Here is a 23,623-nt window from a genome sequence, read left to right on the forward strand (position 1 = left end):
GTAGGAATGCAAGTAGAAATCAGAGACGGGGCAAAAAAGAGTAAATTTCCTAAAGCTTGCAAAGTGTCACGATGATTCAAAAGAATGCAAAGGAAAAAAAAAAAACTTTTACTGAAAGGGACAAAATAATAGACCATGAAGTATCATACTAATTTAATAATTTTGGATTTGAATGCATTATAATACTGATAACTACACTTATTGAACAGTCACTATATCCTGGAAAGAACACTAAGGAATTGCCATGTTTCACATGTTTGTTTCTGGGTTTGTTTTCAATTATTCTCACAAGAATCCTTAAAGTTATAAATCCTCATTAGCCTCAATTTACAGATGAAAAAACCAAGGCTCTGAAAGTGTCCGCAAACTGCCTGAACTCTGTCAGAGCTAGAGTGCCAGATTTTACGTAGGGCAGCAATTCTAGATCTCCACCACATTCTTTTGAAAAGGGAACAGCTTAACAGCAGTTGGTCATATGATTCTTATCACTAAGAATGAAGCAGATCCTCCCCATGAAACAGGCAGGTGGATTTTTCATTCGCTTCAAGTGTCAGGGTAACAAGGGATAAGTCGGAATAAAGTTTCTTGTTCTTTTCTTCCAAACAGAAAATGGACAAAAACAAAGATGGAGTTGTTACCATAGATGAGTTCATTGAAAGTTGCCAAAAAGTAAGTTCATAGTAGTAAAGAAACTATCCCTTTTGCTTTCATAACAGCCAGACTAAGTCAAGTCAGCTAGCCACCATGAACTGAGCACAATATAAACTTTACCTAAGCTTACCATTCGTACGCAGCTAAGAGAAGCTACCACTCTAAAAACAATTGTCAACTTAATTATAGTTCATTAATTAACATTTATAGAGTGCCTACCCTTAGGAGAGCCACACAGAAAGCCCTAAAGAGAACTATTACAAGTATACTGCATTTTCATTCCTTAAATCCTTTAGAGTATTCATTACTGAGGGTAAAACATATGTGAGCTTTGAATTGCTCTTTGCCTAAACTTAGCATATAACATATTATCTCCATAGATGTATAATTCCAGTACAGCCAAGTGTACATCACAGGCCGAGTTTGCATCCGATTTCTGAGAGAAACGCGTTGCTTTAACGTAGGCGCACCCGAAATGGCTCTTTGGCTGCGCCAGTAATGGCCTTCAGTCATAAAAAACAAAGCACAGAAAATTCAGAGAAATCCAAGTGGTTCTCCATTGTCTGATGGGAGGTTAGTTTTAGCTTACCTAAAGTTATTTGACTTGATGCATGGGTAGAGCCACAATTAAGAATGAGTATTTTTAAATAAATACAGAGAGGATGAGGTTTGTTGATCTTTAGCTTTTCTCTTCATTTTCAAGTTGATACACTTTTCCTTTGTTGGCGCCTGCTCGTTTCTCAACTCACATTTCGATGTGGCGGCCTTTGCAAGGATCAGTTTGGTGGTATCAGTCCGCTGATGCAGTTACTTGCTTGGCTGATGCAATTACTAGAAGGGGAAGTCGGCACAAGTTCAGCTATTTATCATCACTGTAAACAGCTCACTGAGTGCCATTCATATAGAATCTCCAAGTGCCCCTATAATGTCAAAATCTGTGCTCTTCAGTTTCTAGGGAATATGCTAAATTGCACACAGCCACTGTCCAAAGGTTGCTCTCAATAGTCCCTCCTCTGGCACTGAGAGACCATTCACTTTTTTTTTTTTTTTTAATGTTTATGAGAGAGAGAGAGAGAGAGAGAGAGACAGCAAGCACGCGAGCAGGAAGAGGGGCAGAGAGAGAGAGGGAGAGAGAGAATCAGGCTCTACACCACCAGAGCAAAGCCGAACGTGGGCCTTGATCCCACCAGGGGAACCGTGAGGCCATGACCAGATCCCAAATCAAGAGTCAGACGCTCAAACAACTGCACCACCCAAGCACCCCATGAGAACATTCATTTTTAAAGGCTCCTGAAGGCCATACAGATTTAACCCTAAGAGACCCAGAAAGAGAGGTGAAATGACTACAAACATGTCTCCCAAGCCCCCCCTCCAATCCTGAATGAAGTTGGCTCTTGGCTCGCGCACAAACCCTGCTTCCTTCTACATGTACAAATCTCTGTGATTTGGCCTGTGATCTACCTGGAATGCCAAAATTTTGCATTTGCTCCATTTTTTTTTTTTTTCTTACTCTCTACGCCTCTCTAGTTTCCATTCTGGTTTTCTAATTTGAAAAAAAAAAAATCCCTATTGACACCAACTAAGATTCAAATGAAATACTGAAAGCCTGCAGACTTTACATTTGTAAAATGGGCTCTCCATAGTTATCTAGATGGAAAAGGGATAGAATGATATCTGTATGTGCAAACACTTAGTATTTGAGCTTTTGGCATACGCAGTGGGGGGCGGGCAGTACTCAGAAGCAGAACAGTGTACTTGCCCTTGCAGCTACGCTTAATTTAATCCCACTGTGTTTCTCCCTTACAGGATGAAAACATCATGCGCTCCATGCAGCTCTTTGAAAATGTGATTTAACTTGTCAAATGCATCCTCAAACAGACAAATGTGAACTATTGTACCACACTTAAACTTGGAGCTACCACTTTTAGCATAGATTGCTCAGCTTTACACTGAGGCATATTATGCAAACAAGCTTTGTTTTAATATAAAGCAATCCCCAAAAGATTTGAGTTTTCCAGTTACAACTTTGCATCCTTTTCATAATGCCACTGAGTTCATGGGATGTTCTAAGTCATTTCATGCCCTGTGACTCTTCCAAAGTACAGAATCTGGCAGAGAGTTTTACTGATTCTTTAGCCATGGGATTATTCAGCTTTCCCATTACCAGTGATTTTAAAATATCAGTGTTTTTTGCTACTCAACTGTACGTATTCAGCCCCAGGATTTTAAATGGTTTTCTAAACTATTGGCATCTGCATTTAATTTCCAGAAATTAATTTTCATGTTTGTATGCTGTAATTCCATTTATACACTAAGTAAACAAAACAAGATTACTATGATTAGTAACAAGCAAACACACAGTCCCAGTTTCTATGGATTTGCTGCTTTCTGTTAAAGATATTCATTTATCTGGCATTTTTTACAACATGAAACAAATTAGTTTATCACCAGATGTCAGCATATGCCTAATAAAGCTTATTTAATAAGCATTTCTTAATTTTTCATAATACATATTATAGCCAAGGCCTACATGATATATATAATTTGGGATTTGTTCAATCCTACAGGTGGCCTATTTTCTATCTTGTCACTAAGTGGAAGTCCGTGAAGGTGTGGAACAAAGCAAGGATGTTTATAGGCATATGCAAAGGGTCAGGGTATCTGTCCTCGAGTTACATGGTAATGCTTAGTAACAAGTAATCCCTAACAGCATTGAGGGCCTACTCCATCCCCTCTCCCTCGACTCCTTCAAGACACCTTTCTATTACATGCCATTCAGGGACAAAGAAACCTGGACTACCCCAAGGCCTACAGGGAACAAAGAGCAAGCAGAATTCACTTTGAAAGCATCAGTGACTCCATTTTATCAATAACTACCATACCAAAACTTCGTTAAAGATGAAAATAAATGCTAAGCAATTCATCTGGACTCTTATGATTTAGCTCATCGTAACACTCCAGCAATTCAGATTCTCTTCAATGATCTTAAGCCAAAATTGTCAAGTGGCCACAACATCACTTAGGATACACACACCTTCCCTACTTTGCAGAAATATCACAAAGACCGAGAGGCTACAGTGGGAGGAAATTAGCGACTGTCCTTGCAACACTCAATCAGGTATCTATTCTGGTGTAGAGATAGGATGTTGAGAGCCGCCCTGCTATCACCAGTGTAGACATTCAGAGTAGTACAGTACATGTACACTGAAATCCGCCATCGCGTGTTTGTGTAAACTCAATGTGCACATTTTGTATTTCAAAAAGGAAAACTAAAAGCGAATAAAATGTTTCTAACTCTACTGTCCATGTTGCAGGTATTTTTATTCCAACAAGCGTTAAGTACCAGATTGAAAATATCATGTCCTTCTTTTGGCACCGTCGGGTCGTGTGCACGTTTGCCTCAGGGTGGGGCTGGGTGCGATGAAGAAGAGTAAAAGCAAGACCAGTGGGCCGGCGGGTGTTTTAGCTCATGTGGTCCGCGGACATGACGGGAGCAGAGACCTGAGGAAAGAGTATCCCAGACGGGGGGACTGGGAAGGACCAGAGCTCTGAGGGGCGATGGGCATTTCTGCACTTATGACTCCTTAGAAATTACTTGTGTTCTTTGACATCCCAGCTGTGAGACTGTATCTGAGGTGAGAACTGCAAAGAGATCACTCCGTGTATTTGAGAGAAGGAGCGAGAGGGTGGTCTCTCATGCTACTGAGACCGAAGACGGCTGCTCCTGCAGAAAGGAGTGATCCCCAATCTTCATCCCTCCCAAAGAAAATCTGCTTTGGATTCGGTGTGGTGGCTACTCATGTCCCCACAGCCTCTTCTTGCCCTCAGGATGGGAAGTCGTACTCTGGTTTTCTATTTCTCACTCCATTCCTTTCTCTTGTAGAGCGATCCAGGGTCAGCAAATACAACACCATCACTGAGGGCTATGCCTATAAAGTATGTTTTAAAAGCTTTTTTAATTAATGGTTAAACATAAGCAGGCACGACAAAATCACGGAGTGCATTTAAATGTTTTCAGATTTTAATTTCTAAAGATCTTCGTGACATGAGTATCTTCAGTATTTTCAGACTACGGGATACAAAAATGACATTTACTTAAATAAAACCCAACACCTAAAGTTTAGGCAGTTTTAATAAGTTGTAATAAACAACATACTTACAAGAGAATTTACACATGTAAAAAAAATTCTTAAACTAGAATATTCTGGCATGGGCTTTTTCCAAGGATTCTACATCGTAAGATGCATATGTACAGACAATAATTAAAAGTGAACTCACAAATGTTTATCCATACTTTAAATTTCCATAGCTTTGATAAATGACAAAATGACAAAATGTCTAAAAATAAGCACACAGCTACAAACTGAGTGTGAAAGGGATATTATAAATACAAAGCATTAGAAAATAAATACAAATGCATCTACTATAAACCCAGTAATGGTTGTTTGCACTAAGCTGTAAATATATGAAAAACCGACCCCACAAAATTATACTACTGTAGAACTGTTTTTAACAACTCCCCATCACTGACCATTCTTTCCTGTTGATGGGTAACTTTTATTATGATTCAGTGGAACTAGGTTTACTCATCTTAAACTAGTAAGGAATGAATGGTGGCTGTGATTTACAAAAGAACAACCTGAAGTGAATCTGAAAAGGTACCATAGGTGCCCATGGCCAGCATTTCACACCTGTCACCAGGAAGTAAGGAGATTTTTGTGGGCTCCTTTCTTCAACAGCATATGGAACAATATGTTGGAATTTTAGATTTGATGATGATAAGGCTTCCCTGTCAACAGAAAAAAACGTAGCTTCATCAGTATCATGCAGGGTTCCCTAACAGGCATTAATTACACCTGTAGGAATAAGCCTAAAGAAGTGTCCAACACTCAAACCAAATGGAATGAGAACAGAATGATGGAATGAGAAGTGTAACATTTTTTCTGAGTTGAATACAGTATAGGTGGTCCTCTGTTTAAAAAAACGTTTCACTGGAGACTTAGTTAGGAACCAGATCACCAGTGTATGAATCCAGCTGCTGCCAGTCGCTTCACTGTCAAATCTGGGGCTAGTTCTCTCTTTGAGCTTCAGTTTCTAGGTCTTTAAAGGGGGATAACGACAAATTCTACCCCTGAGGGCTGCAGTGATGATTAAGTGGATACAATGTCTAAAAAGTACTCAAACTGAGTACCTGACAGGTAATCACTTCCCACGTGTTCGATCAAGATTGGGGTGTGTGCAAGTACGTACCTTTTCCAAGACAGATGTGCCTATGATTTAGGATGAAAATTATATCAAGGTTGAGAGTGAACCGACTGCAACTTAAGGCAGGTAGTCAACTGATTGGTTATAAGAAAACGACACTGTGACTATAACTCACTTTCCTGTCTGCCCTGAAGCTGAATGTTTCCATCACTGTGGCACACACAAGCCCCAAGAAACGAGAAACTGTAATACTGAGAAGATTCTTTTAAAGACTCATCTCTGCAGGGGCGCCTGGGTGGCTCTGTCGGCTGAGCAGCTGACTTCGGCTCAGGTCATGATCTCGTGGCTCGTGAGTTCGAGCCCCGCGTCGGGCTCTGTGCTGACAGCTCGGAGCCTGGAGCCTGCTTCAGATTCTGTGTCTCCCTCTCTCTCTGCCCCTAACCCACTAGCATTCTGTCTCTGTCTCTCTCAAAAATAAGTAAACATTAAAAAAATTTTTAAAGACTCATCTCTACTATTTAGAGAAGGAGAAAGATATAAAAACATTTGGTTTTTGAAGACAAAGAAGAGCACTTGTTAATTTCAGGGAGGATTACAAAGTACTGAAAGCAAAAGCATAATGGTAATTAGGCCAATTTTTAATAGCACACCAACAGAAAATCTCTGATCAAATATTATCAAATTATTGAAATATTATGCACGACAGTAGAAGTCGAAAACAAGAAGAGAAAAAGTCTGAAGGAGCAAACAATACTTAACTTCAAAATCTTTTTTTACCCTGTATTAGCAAGATTCCAAACAATGACATCGCGTGGCAACAAGCGGAGCTCCCTCGCTGCCTGCCTCGGGAGCTCCGGGCTGGGCATGTACACCCCTCTGTGTTCTCCTCCAAATCTCATGTGTTCTGTCTGAAGTTTATTTACTCGAAAACTATGCCCTCCTCCGCACACCTACTCATGAAATCTAACATGCTGGGCCTGCCCCTTTCTTCTTGCCCGATTCCACAGGATGTGTGTAAACCACCCGGGGAGAGTTTCAGATTGGAAGCTGTATCATCATTATTTAGCATCCGTTTACTTGCATTTCACAAGGGAGGAATTGGCAAATTATTTTGCATTCCAATTCTCAGAAGCACATCTATAAGCAAAAAGAAGTTCCCTTCTGCTGAGGACACTGGATTGGCTAGGGGATGGTTCTCTACCTCTCAACAAGGTGTCTGAATGCTAATCCTCCACACGCAATAAAGAAATCCGTTACCTAGTAGTCTAGGGACTTACCTGCTCCACCTAAACTTTATTCTAGGCATTCATCACAGAACGAATATAATCAATTTTAAAAGTCGCTGTAATTGGTCAAATTAGGTAACTTAGACAAAGCTTAAACTAACGTATCTGACATTTTAAAACTGTATATGATCACACAAATTTCCTTTATAATTCCTTTAGGAAGTAGCTGCAATGAAACTAAGTTCTGCAATGTTAAAACAGTCCCATGCAAAGCTATCATTAAGATCCGATTAAACGTTGGGGCGCCTGGGTGGCTCAGCAGGTTGAGCGCTTGGCTCTTGATTTCGGCTCAGTTTGTGATTCTTGAGTTTGAGCCATGCTGTGCTGACAGCGTGCAACCTGCTTGGGATTCTCTCTCTCTCTGCTCCCCATCCCCAACCTCTCAAAATAAATAAATAAACTTAAAAATTAAAAAAGGATCTGATTACATATAATCTCCAAAACAAGATAGGATCACTGCTTTACAGAAATATTTCCAAGACTAGATTATGTGAACACTGCTTTAAATGATGAAAATTCACTTAACCTAGTTATTTGACACCCCACATATAATGAGATTCCCCCAGAGAGTCCCGCACATTCTTGCAAGTCAGAATAATTTGATTCATCCTCGTGTGTGTGCGTGTGCACACACGTTCCAGATAGCATGCACTTCGAGACATGATATTGCAGCCATCTGGGAATCTCATTTCAATCTCTGAAGATGGGAAAATTGTAAATTTTTTAGACAGAAAAGATGGGAAATGAAAGAAAAAGAAAAGTACTTTCTTCAACGAGCTCTCTGTACTAATCCTTTTGTTTTCTGAATTTTCCAATGGTCTAAGCAAGAACATCCAAACTAAAGGAAAAAAACCTGTCAAGTCGCACCACGTGGAGGGTATAGTCAGAGCAGAGGAAGCGAACGGCCGTGTTAACACAATCTGGTCCGAATCCCAATGCTTAGAAACCGTGTGATCTACGTAAGATGGAAGCTCCGAACTCTCAAATGAAAATATCAACTGCACGTGATAACTTGTGGTTGAAATAATAGATGTCATACAGTCAGTTTCATAGCATAAAAGTAAAAAACAAAGAAGCAAACAAACAAAAACCCACGACTTAAGGAGTAAGGCTTTACTTACACTCCCACCATGCTGCTCTAGCTTCTGTAATGCACTGGTGATGGGCTCTTTGAATTTCTTATCCCTCAGTCTCTTGGAAAGCTTTTAAAATAAGATTGGGAGAATGACTTGGCAAAGTAGCAATATTCACCACAGGCATAAGTAAAACTTCACTAAGGAGTATGCTAACTAGAAATAAAATCATTGAATCCTTACCGTATAGTTAAGTACACGAACACCACTTAATTTGTTTTAGATTCCAAGGCTTCTTTTAGAAAATATCTCATTGAAATTTATATGCAATAGACACCACTATATTTGTTAAAACAAGTTCAGCATTATAGTTCCAGTGTCCAGCATATTACTTGGCACAGAACACAAAACAGAAGGGCAGAGAGCAACAGATTTGTCAAAATGTTGAATGTCTGAATGGAGTAATCAATCTAAAATAAGTCATTTTATATATTAGGGTGAAATTCCTGTGGCTAGTCAGGTACAACCTGCTGACCTAAAGGTTGTAAGCAAACACCTGCCAGGATCCTCTTCCTTCTCTCCTAAGGCTTCCCATATATTAAGCTTCGAGAGTCTATTCCCACTGTGTCTTCTCTCCATCAAACACCTGGTGTTGGTGGGAATTCATCTCCCGCTATTCCTAACCTCAGCATGGCAATCCTGCTAGATTCACTCCCATCCCTACTCTCTATAGGCTTTGCCAGGTGTTCCCGGGGTGTATGGTCTCTCTGCAGAGTAAGAAGCTAAACATCCAGTTCTAGGATCTCTCTAAATGGACTGGTCCAAGAAAAAAACAGTGAAACTATGACTGAACTACATGCCTCAACTCTGAACTACAGAAGGATGCACACAGAGAAATGCCAGCTGTGGGTTATTCCAGCAAGGACTTTAATTTTTTATTAGTGTGTGCAGTAACGGATTAATTCCACCTAAAGAAAAGATCGGCCCTTGTCTCTGGCTCCCGTATGGGAACCTCTAAGCCCTTGGTACGATCCTGCCAGATAAGAGCGTCTTTGTTTACATGGGGCCCTTGGGCCACATGATCTCAGCTCAGCTTCTGAAGAGGCTGGAGACTAAGGTCGGCCATGCAAGCAGCCAGTCATGCTTGCTTGACAGAACCCTAATATGAACCCTGGGACACCACGCTGAGGGGAGTTTCTTAGGACGGCAATACTCCATCTGTGTTGCCACATATCACTTCTGGCTGGAGGAAGCAAGCGCTGTCCAACTCCAGTGTGAGAGAGGTCAACTGGAGACTCCACATTTTGACCTTCCTGGGCTCTGCTCTGTGCACCTCCTTGCTTTGTGGCTTTTACTTGGTAGCCCTTCACTGTAATGAACGAAACCGTGTAACAGCTTTTTGAGTTTCCCGAGTCCTTCTAACTGCCCAGTATCCCAGTGTGTATCTGTCCTAAGGATTAAGCTACACATAACAGGGAAACGTCTCATCCTGAATACTGTTTACAGATTCACTAAAAACTTACAAGGAAAAACAAAGAAAATGATGAAAATCATGACTGTGGCAATGTACAATTACACAGGAGGGTGGATGAGCTGTCTTTATAATCCGTGCTAATCAACATGGGCATAAGACCATTGTACTGTTCGTTAATTTTTGTCCCCTCCCCAACTCTCGCTCTCACTCTCTCTGTCTCTCTCTCTCTCTCTCTCTCTCAAAACTAAATAAACATTAAAAAAAGAAGAAGAAGAATCAGATTTTTTTTAGGATTTCTGAATCCGTTAACGACTAATTGGAAGCCACTGATCACGACAAGATACAGACAGTGCATGATACGCATACACAAGCACTCTGTCATCTTTTCAGTACTTACACTTGTCAGCAGATGTTTCAGATGGTCATTCAGAGAAGGACCAACGACGACACTTAGCTGCACGAGAGCATTCAGACCTCTTGCAAACACGTCATCATCCAGGTGTACCTGGGGGGGGTTAGACAGTCAGGGGTACAGGGACAGAAAAGGAAAGAGGAAAGACAAGTAAGAAGAAAGGGTAAGCAGGTGGAGAAAAAAGTAAGACTGAACATTCAAAATTAGAAGATAAGCCACTAAACCCTGAATCTAAAAAAATACCTTTAATGTTATACCATCTAGAAGCAAAAAAATAAACTGGCTTGACTGAAATATTAGCTTAGCTGTATCACAGCAAGCAGCAAGGCTGATGTGAGGTTTCTTACTTTCTCTCATTACTGAAAATGTCCCCTTTTACCTTTCGGATATCCTCTACAGGTGTCTTCAAGTAAGTAATCATCTGTCCCTGAATAACCATGGCCTAATTTTGCACACACATCAAAATCACAGGTAAAGGACTCATTTGCATACAATTTGGAAGAAAAAAAGACATAAAATATTCTAAATGTACCACAGAAAGTCCAAAGGAATAGAGGATACCAGAGCCGCCTTTAGCACAGGAACCAGTCTTGGAAGCAAAGGCACAGCTTTTTCAGGAGCTCCTTGGACCAAAAGTAATTCTCTAAATCCCTCCTTTGACACGAAGGTGTATGGATGTTTAGTCTCTCTCAAACCCTGCCAAAGACAAAAAACAAACAAAACAAAACAAGCAAACAAAAAAGATTTACTAAGCATCTGGTTATACTAACAACAAAACTGAATTCTTACTAGTCTAAATGAAAATCAAGTTTTATTATGGTTTTCCTAATCATGATTTATAATTTCAATAATTACAATTTCAATTAAACCCAGAAATTGTGGAACAAAGGACATACATGGGACAGGACGAATTTCTACCCACAGAAGGAAGGAAAAGATTTTGAACATTAAAGAACAGGAAAAAGAAACGGAAAAGCAAGGAAAAATAAAGGAAATAAAGAAAAAGAAAGGGAGGAAGAAAATAAAAGGGGAGAGGAAGAGAGAGGAAAGGTAAATAATAAAAAAAAAGAAAAAACGTAAAAGAAACCCTCACTAGGATACTGAAAACATTTTGTGTGTACTACCAAATACTGTCTGCAAGCACAGAAAATCAGCCAATGATGGTTTATAATTATTGGACCTCCTACCTTTACAGTGACTTTACAACTTGTTTAATGAGTTTCTAAAATATTGTATTTCCTTCATATTTAAATATTTTACATTAAGATATTTAAAAAACATCGTTTCCTATGAAAATCTTACAGAAAACCACTGTAAGATTTTAAATGTCATTTTTAACATTGGAATGCGAAATAAAAATATGAAGGGGAGTCTGAGTGGCTCAGTCAGTTGAGCATCCGACTTTGGCTTAGGTCATGACCTCACGGTTCATGAGTTCAAGCCCCATGTTGGGCTCTGTGCTGACAGCTCAGAGCCTGGAGCCTGCTTCAGATTCTGTGTCTCCCTCTCTCTTCGCTCCTCCCCTGCTCACACTCTGTCTCTCTCTCAAAAATAAATAAGATTGAAAAATATATATATATATGAAAATAACCCGTATCCTTTCTTTCACCCTAAATGCATCAGAAACTATTGGATAGTACTCTTTTGTGATTTAATCCATCACTTTGAGTCAAGACAGAAGAGCCACCTGACTTTTTTTGAAAACGTAATACAAAAAAAAGCAACAGCAATACTCCATCAGTTTGACTAATTATTATCTGTGAATAAGTAAAACTGCCTGCAAAGTCATGCCTAAAAATACTAATTTTCAACCAATTTGCTCTTTAGACCAAACTATCTGCTTCCAAACAGTGATCAAACACTTCTTTTCCTGGACCGCCAAGCACAGCAGCACCACTTTGGAACACAGCTTCTATCACCCTAAGGTTGTGCCTCTCCTGGCCATTGTAGAGATGAGGGATCAGGTCAAGAGAGGTGGATTTCCATAGTGGTGGTTCTGTCAGTACTTTTCCATTATTAAATAAGTAGAAGGAAAGGCTAATAATGTACCCAACACAGAAATAAAGGCATTGGTGTTTGGAAAATAATTATTCAAAGCACTGACTTTATGTAATCTCAACTAAACACAGAGTCCCTTTAGGGACTCTCCAAATTAAAGAACTCCCCTCACCTTCCTCACTTTGTGATTAGCTAGAGCATTTTTTTTTTTTTAATGTTTATTTTTGAGAGAGAGAGTGAGTGGGCAGGTGCACCAGCTCATGGGGGAGGGGCAGAAGAGAGAGAGAGAATCCCAAGCAGGCTCCTCACGGTCAGCCCAGACCCAGATGCGGGGCCTGATCTGATCTCACGTACTGTGCGATCATGACCTGAGCCGAAATCAAGAGTGGGATGTTTAATCAACTGAGCCACCCAGGCACCCCTAATTGGACCATGTTTTCAAAGGTGTCACTATAGTTGTGATTCATCTAAAAAATGGTTTGCTACCATATACAAAAGGTTTAAAAAAATTTTTTAAACTAATGAAACATTGATACATTTTTAAGTTTTTAATACCAAGTTTAAAAGACTTTGATCAAAACTGAATTTCAAAATAGGCTACCCATAAAAATATGCTGTTATTAAACCAAAATAATCTTGTAAGCAGAGATATAAATTAAGAAAAACAAAGACCAACAAAAATGATCCTAACTCTTAAAAAAGACAAGTATCTGTAACTTAAACATAAGACAACTGGCTAGTTCATTTCTCAACTTGTGACTCTAAGGGAATAAATTTCACAGAAGAGATCACTGATCCACTTGAAGCTAATACTCTGCCAACTTTTTCCTGACATGGTAAAAAATATAAGGAATCTATGAAAAATTTTCTTAAAATCCTCTACAAAAACGATCTCCCTGACATTCGACTTAAAATGTACAGGTGGGCAAAAGCCCAGAGAATTTTCCAAAAGGATGTTTAGGTAGTTAGTATCAGCTCCCTAAAAAACATATCACATTCACGTTAAACATGACTGGTTGTATAGAAATAGATCAACCACCCATTGCTATCTGATGTAGTTTAAGTTAAAGCACTGATGTTCTCCTGATATGACTCATTCAATATGATTCCAAGTACTTTTTTGGAATTAAGTGTGAATATTTCATCTACTTATCTACAAATCCCTGTGTAGACTAAGTTGTTTATAAAGCTGATTAATCAGTTTCTAATAAACATATACTGATCATAATTAGTTCCTAAGGGAGCGCTGGTGTTTTAATGACTTTCGCTTGGCTCTTATTCCAAAAGCATAAAATAAGATTTACTGATGCGTTGTGAAGTAACATTTAATACAGTTTTTAAGGTGTTTTTTTCCATAAACACTCAGGAGAAATGGAAATCACACATACCTCTGCTAAAGTAATAAGAAGAGGATCAAATGGAAGATTTTCAGGAGGACATTCCCACTGCAGTCTGTGTTTCACTGAACCATGGACCAATCTAAAATAACAAACACTGGTAAACGCAACACGGACAATGTAATTATATATTAAACACTAATTCTCTAACACATTCAGACTCTTTCCAGAACATAATCATATTAGAACTATTCTGTAACATGTAGGAATATCATGGCTTGCAACGTTATTACGAAGGCATCTCACACAGCAAAGTCTGTAACCCCCACTCCTATCCTTTCAGCAAAACCGTTTCGCGGGAAAACTCAACTCCACACGTGTTCAGCCTACAGTGTTGGGAGTTCAAGCATGGTGCCATCTGTGAGTCTTAACACAAATGCTACACTTGACATGTTTAAGTCATAATTGTAACAAAATAGGTAACCTACCAATGTGCAAACAAAGAAATGTGATAATTAGAAACAGTAACGTGTTTTATATGGAACATTATTTTTCAGATACAGATTCTTTAACCCTCATGATCTAAATACAAGCCAGATTTCCCCTCTGTTACACAAAAGAAAACAGAGGCCAGGAGGTGAAACAGCCCATGCAGGGTTACAAAATGATAGCCCCTTGAATTGGTCACTGCTGCTGCTGTTGCTTTAAAAACATTTTTTTTTATTAACAGCTTTACTGAGTCTTAACCAACGTACAACAAACTGTACATGGTTATGAAGTGTAACATTTGATACTGGTTTTGATATATAAATACATCAAGAGAACCCTCATCATAACCATGACAGTGAACTTACTCAAGACGCTCAAATGTTTCTTCACCCTTTTGTAATGTTCTCAACTTCTTGACACCTTTTTTAGTGTTATTTTCTTAACAGCAAGAGGCCTCGGTAACATTTTTACAATTTTAGCAACCATGATTGCTTAGAGTGGGGGGGGGGGGTGTAAGAATATGTAAATATGGTTTTGACTCAGAATAAAATAAAAAACTAATAACAATAAAGTGAGGAATGCCTCTTGAGCTCATTTCTCCAAATCTGCAAATACCATTAAAAACTACATTTCTTGAATTTTAGAAAACAACAAAAAGAATGTCGTGGTTATTCTTTCCACAATGAAAATGACATTTCCCATCACCCAGAACGGCTAAAACTGGATACACTTAGAAGAAAGAAATGTTTCTTGGTAGTGAAATCTTAAAATGGTATCATTCTATCAGTAACTATATCGTTTTCTTTAAAACACTTCTGATGTCTCTTACAAAAGGTGGCAAAAACTGTATCAAAAGTGAGGAAGAACTACCGTATGTACTCATTAATAAATATAATTTCAATAAATACAACTTTTTGAAATTTTTCAAATGTCATTTCAAAAACTAATGAAACAGGGTATTATGCTAAGTGAAATTAGTCAGAGAAAGACAAAAACCATATGACTTCAGTCATATAAGGACTTTAAGAGACAAAACAGATGAACATAAGGGAAGGGAAACAAAAATAATATAAAAACCTGGAGGGGTACAAAACAGAAGAGACTCATAAATATGGAGAACAAACTGAGGGTTGCTGGAGGGGTTGTGGGAGAGGGGACGGGCTAAAGGGGTAAGGGGCACCAAGGAATCTACTCCTGAAATCATTGTTGCACTATATGCTAACTAATTTGGGCATAAATTTTAAAAAATAAAAAATAAAATAAGAAAAAATAATCTCCATTAAAAAAACCCAAAACAACAACAACAAACAAAAAACTAATGAAACAATCCCATTCAATTATAAACTTTCAGTTTCAGACTATTTATTTGCAACTCGCCCGAGGCTATGAATGCTTATATTGTTTCAGAAACTGGTTAATTCCATTTCTTAAATTACAGATCTATTTGTAATTCTATTTTGGAACTGAAATGATTTTCTTCAACAATGTCTCACGATCTACCCCAGTCCAACAGCCAAAGTGTAAATAAGTCACCTTTACTGCAACCTCCTAGTATATAAAATTTTCAATACATTTAAACTAAATACTGTTATTGATTTGACTCAGTTATTTTGAATAATCTGGTCAGTTATCATCCGTACTGATTTACCTGCAAGGAATACCTCCTTTAGAGTAAATAGCCGCAAATGCAGAAGGGGCTCGGGACTGTTCACCAAACTGAAAGAAAAAGATGACACGAATGCAGTAAGTATACCATCACCTCCACTCTGTGATACCTGCCCGATTTTCATCCTGCTGAGGTCAGAGGCAAAGGGACATCCTGACTTTTCACCCACGATGCTGGTATCAAGTGCATCACTCAACTCGGCAACACACCTGAGGAAAACGATCGGTCCCCTCAGTACTGGACCCACAACCACAGCCACAAGCTGTGTCTTTCTTTTTAGCCCCTAACTTGTTTCCGAAGGCGTGAAGGAGCTGGGATCACATATATAATATAGACAAATACTATTATACGAACATCATAAATAAATATAACAAAGATAATACATCTTTCTACCCTCCCCCACTGTGAGCTCTCAAGGTGAGGGCTACATGGGGAAGAAGTGTTAGGTACAGGGAAAGCAGAATTGTCTTCAGTCGCCAGCGCATCTCCTACTTGTCCTCCAGTCAAATATGGACGGTCTGGAGGGTCCAGAACCTGTAATCTCTCCCAAATGGTTTCACGCTTCTACAAAAAACAAAGGCTTACGATTGGCAGGAGTGACAGAGCTGAAGGTGGTGCAAGGCTCCCACGAACATGTGCTCAGATGTGTTTGCTTAGATATATAACTTCACAACTTTGTCCACATATTATCTTACGAATCAATTAATTCTGGGGGTGACTGGGTGGCTCCGTTAGTTAAGTGTCCGACTTTGGTTCATGTCAGGGTCTCATGGTTTGTGAGTTCAAGCCCCACATGGGCTCTCCGCCCTCAGCACAGAGCCCGCTTAGGATCCTCTGTCTCCCTCTCTCTCTGCCCCTCCCCTGCTCGCGCTCTCTCTCTCAAAAATAAACATCAAAAAAAAAGAAAAGTTAAAAAACAAAAGAATAAATTAACTCTGTATCTATTCCCAAAGATCATTTAAGAGATGATCAATCACAATGGTTAAATAATCACAGGATACATGATTTCAATGCAGTTGATCCTTAGAGAATTTAGGCACAAAAAGTTATTATTTCATCACACAGTACTTTGAACATAATCAAATAAAATATAGTTGTCTAAATTATAAAATATAAATGGACTAATCTTTTTTAAAGATACAACTAGATAAAATTATTTTTCAATCACTTGCAGTAATTTAAAAATATATTTAAGGGTATAAGTTTAGAATTAGCCTTTTTTCCTCTGGAAAAACACATGTTTGAAGTTACAACACACAGATGAAATGTCATTGACACATAATACTATAATAGGAGATTCATTTACAAAGTTCAACCCAAATTCTGCATAATAATTCACAGAAATAGTAATGTTTCATTCATTTAATTACAATTCCTACTAAGAAAAATTTATTTTAAAAACTGTTTTCAAGTAATTGATATCAGATAAGGAAACTTGAAAAAGTGTTTGTTGAAGTGGGGGGGGGGAAATTAAGACAAATTAGGACTACAAACACTTTTTTAGTTCTACCACCTATTAGGAACTGATTTTATTTTTTGGACCTACAGATCATGTAAATAATCCCTAAATATCCAAAACAACCACCAAGACAAAATTTCTGATTGAAATTCTAAGCCATTCCATTCTTTTCCTTTAATTTGTAACTCCTTTTAGAGACAATCATAGCTTTATCTTCCAAGTCCCACATTATCAATTTTTCTTTCTACCAGTGGGTTCATTTTATCAATTTTTACCAAATTTTACCAAAATTCCATTACCATGAAAAAAAACTATAGTCCCTTCAGTTTTTAACAATATCATCACACACTAGATTTCAACTGTAAAATAATCAACATTAAATATACTTCACTATACTGAGTTTCAACACATGTAATTTTTGATCCAAGTGAAGTGCTCAAAATTTACACACATTGAAGTGTATAAATTATAGGTACGTAGACCGGTGAATTCTCCAAAACAGTGGGGTAACAACATGCAGGTATGGAAAACCTGAACGTGACCGGCACCCTAGGAACCTCTGCCGTGCCTCGTCCCAGTCACTAACCACCTTTTTCCCTAATGGTGACTTCTGTCCTGACTTCTGACTGACTTACTCTGGTTTGGTAGCTTTTACAGATCTTCGACATGGTCTTGTCTAATATCCTCTATTCTCAGGTCAAGTCATTATTTCCCCAAACTTTCCTTAATTAGCAATAAAATTTAAGGTTAGGGCCACTAAATATTACTACTTTACAAAGTTCTTTCCCCAAAGAGAGGAAGAGAACAGAAGTGTCACCACGAATCTCTCAATTAAACGTGGGAAAAAGAAGCAAGAGCAAGGAGAGAGGAGGACATTCTCCCGGAGTCCCACTCCTCTGACACTGTGCAGTTTACAGAAAGAAGCAAAGCAACACATATGCTGACACAATTTTTCACTTGGAAAGTCAGAAAATCTCCTGCCCTTGGCCAGTTCATCGTACCCTTTCTATGTTTTACCCGCCATCAAAATCAGTGTCTCAGCCATTCTCATAATCCCCTTTAAAGGCTGAAACCAGGATCATCTTACCCTACGCAAGGTTGGGCCACACACTGCCTGGTGTTGTAGCACACGTGTGCCCACTTTCTGGATAATTCAGTGATCTACACACTTAACGATTATCCTCTTTCATGCGCGTAAATCTCCTATTTGTGGAATGTGGTTAAACTGCTGTCAGAAGGCAAAGGGAGGCTGGTACTATAGAGGCATTTCCTGGGGAGCTAATTTATAAATCAAAGTAAAATAGGGACGTTTATGCCACTGTGGAAGCATGTGGTTCCTCCCACGTCAATTGAATACAAGTTTACTCACTGACATTAGGAAGTAGCAGAACTAAAGAAAATAAAAAATAAAGCTGATATGCAATTCATCTTACACTCTACAGTACTGCTCCATGAATGTGACAGGATACGCCACAACTGCCTATTCCCCATTTGACACCTTCTCATTTCCACACTCCCATCATCATTATTTCCATTCTTCATCATGATTACCATATGCCCTTCATCACTAGCCTAAATGTAACAAAACAAAACAAAACAATGCCTACAAGGCAGTCCTGACTGTCTTTTGTGCCTACCGGGTTAATTGTCTTAGGGTTAAGTTTATCACTTGGTCGAGGATGAGATTTTCTTGCGGACTCTGGGGAACTGGTTGATGATGAGGATTTGCCTTGTTGAACTGTAGTCCTATGTTTTATTTGTATGCTCGATGATGTCCTTTGATCACAGTTATCTGGAAAAAACGGAAGATCAACAACAACAAAAGAGGTGGAAGAGATAAAGTTCACTCTTATCCATCTGTGTAACAGAATGTGTCACTAACCCGATTCACCTCTTCATTTAAAAAGCAATGTTCTGTACCTGCCCCTCTGTTTCTCAGCTGAACGCCTCCGTGGCACTCTGATTTCTGCATTGCTTCCCTTTCACGCCTGCAGTTAAATGCAACTTGATTTCAGAATTTGGGGAGTAAGAGATGCATTAACAACATAAAGACCAAAACAGAACAGAGTAAATAATACAGTAAAAGACACACAAAAAAGATATGGCATGGAGCAAAATACCCCAAAGACCAATGAAAAAATACAAAATTATGTCAACTTCAGTATCAATAACAGTAAATGAAAAACAATCTGTAAAAAAATAAGATAAATAAAATAAACATTTTTTCCCATTCAAACTGTCAAAATAAGCTTTTAGAAACTCAACTGCAGACCTCTGGCTATAGTCAGAAAACATGGACTGGATTTCTGAAAGGAGTAAGAGGTTGGCACATCCCCTGGCGTCTCTATCTTCTCTGGTCTCTATTTCCAAAGGCCCAAATGCTAACACCTGCATATCAAGTCCGACTTTTCAAGACATAATGACCTCTCCTAGTCAAGGGACTGAAGCTCCTTAACCTGAACATAACCAAAACTACAGTTATCACACTGAAGTTATGGACCTCTTGTTAATTCAAGGTACCACCAATTTTCTGGTCCCTCAGGCTAAAAGACTTAAGAGCACTGCTATCTTCTTTTCCTTCACTTCTTACAGACGTAATCAATGTGGTGTGATGAGGCGGAAGCCGCTTTAGGCTCAGATCTGGGTCTACACCCTCATCTCTACCGATTACCAGGTTTATGAATTAGGTAGATCATTTAATCTCCCCAAGCCTGGATTTCCAGACATTTTAAAAGCGGAGGATAATACAAGCCTATACAGGCTGTTACTGAGGAGTAAAGAAGGCATTATATCAAGTTGCTCAACCAGCCAGCGATGGTTCACTTCTCCCTCTTCCACGCTTTCCTCTTTTCCGCTAATGGGAGGACTCTAGTTCCCAGTGATGATTTTCTGCCTGATCATAAACTCCTATGTCTACCAAGCAATCCACCACACGCACCTGGATTCATATACCCAACTGCCTGCTGGTATTTCTAGGTCTGGCTCCAGTCCCAAATTCCATGCGGCCTTTCCCGATCTCCTGTTTCTCAAATGTGTACGTCCATGGCACTCTTGATTTCTGCACTCTCTCCTTATTTCTACTTGATTATTCCACTCCCTCACTGCACAGCACTCTAGTCATTCTTCCACTAGAGCATTTCCCACTCTAAGCCTTTAGAATTGCTATTAAATAGATAACTACCCTGGGGTGCCTGGGTGGCTCAGTCAATTAAATGTTGGACTTCTGATTTTGGCTCAGGTCATAATCTCAGAGTTCCTGGGTTCGAGCACCACAGCAGACTCCTCTCAGAGCCTGCTTGGGATTCTCTCTCTCCTTCTCTCTCTGCCCCTCCCCCCACACGTGTGCATGCTCTCTCTCAAAATAAAGTTTAAAATATGTGTGTATAGGGGCGCCTGGGTGGCTCAGTTGGTTAGGTGGCCAACTTCGGCTCAGGTCATGATTTCGTGGTCCGTGAGTTTGAGCCCCGCATCGGGCTCTGTGCTGACAGCTCAGAGCCTGGAGCCTGTTTCAGATTCTGTGTCTCCCTCTCTCTGACCCTCCCCCATTCATGCTCTGTCTCTCTCTGTCTCAAAAATAAATAAACGTTAAAAAATAACAATAATAAAATAAAAAAATAAAAAAAATAAAATGTGTGTATATACATATATACACATATACACATATATACATATACACATACACATACATACATACACATACACACACACACACACACGCATATAACTACTCCTCAACTACACTGTAAGATCTTCCTTTAAGGCAACATAGATGAAGTCTTCTTCCACTTCCAAATGAGTTTTTCAAATATTGGAGACACAGACTCCTTCGTTTTCTCTTCTTCAGGATAAACATTGATGCTTTGGCAAGTGATTCCTCATGAGATGATTTTAATCCACTTGCCAAATTAGAATTCTTCACAAGGAGGACAAAACTCCGTTAACTCAGCCCCAAGATAGTTCAAACATGATGTGACCACATCCAAGTGCCTTGCAAAGATAAATTAAATGTAAGATCGTTTCATAAACAGAACAATTTTCATTCACCTAATTTCCTCATCTTACTACCAGCAGATGACTTACTTCCCAATATCACACTTCACTTTCATTCTTAAGGCATTTACCAGAATTATGGTAATTAATGGCTCATTAAATTTGTCAGATAATATTCTAAGTCAAGATAAGCCAGGCTTTAAATATTTCAACCTAACACTGCACTTCAGTGAATATTCAACAAGTATTTACTATCATGCCAGGTCTCAGTTTTGAGAATCTCCTGATGGGAACAGCATGATCTAAGTTTCTGTATGTACGTATGCATACATATGTATGTATCAATCAATCAATCAATCAATCTGTGTCTCTGTTTCTTCAACTCTATAATTGGGGACAATTACAGTAACTGCTCTTAATGTTGATGAAGACTAATGAATTAATATTTCTTTTGATCATAAATTGTAATAGCTGTCACAGCTGAAAATGAGGCATCACAAAGATCCTACCCACAAACACAAAAAGAGCAGAGTTGGACACATGAAACCACGATGCATAGTTTTCAACACTACCTACCAAATCTACAAAAGTTTGTGTAGGAACAACTAAATTTCTATCTTCTTTCATGTGAAAAAGACGTTCCTGAAAGGTACCTGCAAGAAGGTGCTGCGTTATATTTTGAATGAATTCAAAGAGCCGCTGAAACTCTTCATTTTGAAAAACTTTGAAACGTGCCAGAAAATTGAGCCTCCAAAGGTTTTACACATACAGGGCAGTTTTTATGTATAATATACTTAGGTAAATTTCAGCAGTCATTTCAAAACACACATACACGATGCAAACATTTCTGCGTTCACTTTCAAAACACCCTAGAGACTTGTTTTCCAAAACAATTATTTTTCACCTATTATTAAAAGAATCCACCTTTACCTTACAAATTAAGTCTGCTCAATTTTTTAAAACGATACCCATCTGGGAGCATACCACTGACAACAAAACCGGAACATGAGTTGTTTGTAAAAGAAAAAAGACTTAATTCATCTTACACTCAACAACTCTTTTAAGTATTTTTTCATTAAATAACATGAGGAGGGTGGTGTAAAAAGGTAATAATGGTGGAAGGAAGTGAAAAGGTAAGGACTGTTTCGTGCTACAAATATTATCGCAGTCACCTCTCATTCTTTTACAAAACAATATAAAGATTCTAAACAGGCACTAGAATCCCCTTGACCCAAACATCTAAACTATGTCATAAACCAGAGAGCAAGCAAATCAAGCAGGGCCCCAACAGCAGAACCCTCATTTTCCCTTTCGTCTCCTTAGGTGCCGCGGATCATCCGAAAGGGGCCATAGACATCCGTGTCAGTGCTAGGAAAAGCATACTTTGGTTTTCATTGTTTTGGACAGCTCACATATCCTATTTCTTTCCCTATATGCACTTTCTTCCGGGACCACGCTTTGAGACCACCGCACTAAAAGGCTTGCTAAATTCTCAAGGGGCAGAGGCCACTTTTTTTCCTACTCTCTCATCCGTTGTTCAGAAAGTTCCAGAAGTGACAGGCATCCCACTGAAGAAGCCGTGACCCATCTCTAAAGCTCCTTCAAATTCCAGAGTGCAGCCACAGAGCCCAATATCCACCTATCCCTTTTTACCATAAATCCACAGGGCCAATATTAAGGGTCTTAAGTTTGCTTTCCATTTTCCTACCCTCTTCCTCTCTAACACCACACTCTTCCAAACACTTAAGACCCGTTCAGGGACAGAGTGGTGTCAAAGTTGGAAAATCAGGAGGACGTGTAGGAAAAAAATCCAGAAAAACAGAGTTGAGTGTTTTTGGGGTTTTTTGGCTTTTTTGTTTTGTTTTAAGGAGCCGGGGAGCTGGGAGGAAGAAGGGCGGGCTACTTTCCGCCAAAGCCTGACCCCGGGAAAGGAAGGGTGCGTTCTCCGCGCTCGGCAGCTTCAAGGTCCTTAGCAACGAGTCCGGCGGCCCTAGAGACAGGCCAGCCCGGAAGCCTGCAGGGCGGAGACGGGGCGGGCGGCACGGCGGGATCCCCGCACCCCTGGCCCACGGCACCCCGTACCCGATCCTACCGCGCCTCTCTCCCGCGGCGATGCGCACGCCGGCCGCCACGCCGGCTGGCACTTTCGCCCTGCGCCCGCTCGGCCAACTACCCCACTCGCGTCACCGACCGCCGGGGCTCGGGAAAACGAGGCTTCGCGCGGTCCCCAGATCTGACCGCGCCGCGCAGTGACGTCAGACGCACGCAGCGTCCTCTAAGCCTTTAGCAGGAAGGCTGCGGAGGCGCCGGGCGGAAGAGGGTTGTCCTGGCAACGAGGCGCCGGGGGCTGGCGTTGCGTGGTGGCGAAGGGGCACCGTGTGGAGGGTCTTTGAGGACTGATGAGAGGTGCAGAGAGCAGAGGAGAGCACAGACTCCTAGTTCCCTGCACCACAATCTCTCCCTAGTCCCTGTACCTAACACTTAACACGTTTCTTGAACACTTAAAATTTTCTCCACCTGCCCTAGAACCTGAAAGCTAAGGATCCTGAACTCCAGCCCCAGGGTCTTCGGGAGAGAGAGCCA

The 23,623-nt window shown here is 39.8% G+C and overlaps 2 protein-coding genes across 8 annotated transcripts in view; one reads left to right on the forward strand and one right to left on the reverse strand.

Moving 5' to 3' along the window:
* The window catches only part of KCNIP4 (potassium voltage-gated channel interacting protein 4), a 537,043-nt gene extending 533,093 nt beyond the window's left edge, over positions 1-3,950 (forward strand). For all 3 annotated transcript variants that reach the window (XM_019453907.2, XM_019453906.2, XM_053901645.1), the window contains exons 7-8: positions 607-669; positions 2,458-3,950. In XM_019453907.2, coding sequence (XP_019309452.1) covers positions 607-669; positions 2,458-2,505 — 111 coding nt within the window. In that variant the 3' untranslated portion in view covers positions 2,506-3,950. The remainder of the gene's footprint in view (positions 1-606; positions 670-2,457) is intronic.
* On the reverse strand, positions 139-23,293 carry PACRGL (parkin coregulated like). Of its 5 annotated transcripts, none has more exons than XM_053901646.1 (10): positions 23,133-23,293; positions 18,971-19,038; positions 18,688-18,842; positions 15,574-15,641; positions 13,488-13,578; positions 10,663-10,797; positions 10,087-10,194; positions 8,264-8,344; positions 5,343-5,440; positions 139-4,580 (listed from the first exon to the last, which is right to left on the reverse strand). In XM_053901646.1, the coding sequence occupies exons 2-9, from the start codon at positions 19,020-19,022 to the stop codon at positions 5,384-5,386; spliced, it is 747 nt and encodes a 248-aa protein (XP_053757621.1). In that variant the 5' UTR covers positions 19,023-19,038; positions 23,133-23,293; the 3' UTR covers positions 139-4,580; positions 5,343-5,383. The 5 variants fall into 5 exon arrangements, with proteins under 5 accessions (XP_053757621.1, XP_019309446.1, XP_019309447.1 ...); XM_019453901.1 differs by lacking the exon at positions 139-4,580 and adding an exon at positions 20,790-21,037 and having other exon boundaries at positions 4,651-5,440; XM_019453902.1 differs by lacking the exon at positions 139-4,580 and adding an exon at positions 20,765-21,037 and having other exon boundaries at positions 4,651-5,440.
* Between the last annotated feature and the right edge of the window lie 330 nt (positions 23,294-23,623).

This window comes from Panthera pardus, unplaced genomic scaffold (assembly GCF_024362965.1).
Source record: "Panthera pardus isolate Hobbes unplaced genomic scaffold, ASM2436296v1 HiC_scaffold_13, whole genome shotgun sequence".
NCBI lineage: Eukaryota > Metazoa > Chordata > Mammalia > Carnivora > Felidae > Panthera > Panthera pardus.

Excerpts from the sequence above, each read along its gene's own strand:
- PACRGL (XM_053901646.1), bottom strand. The coding sequence starts at position 19,022 with ATGCAGAAATCAGAGTGCCACGGAGGCGTTCAGCTGAGAAACAGAGGG. Across the intron at positions 13,579-15,573 it reads AAAGGAGGTATTCCTTGCAG|ATTGGTCCATGGTTCAGTGA; the intron begins GTAAATCAGTAC and ends TTGTTATTTTAG. Across the intron at positions 10,798-13,487 it reads TTCTTATTACTTTAGCAGAG|GGTTTGAGAGAGACTAAACA; the intron begins GTATGTGTGATT and ends TGTCTTTGGCAG.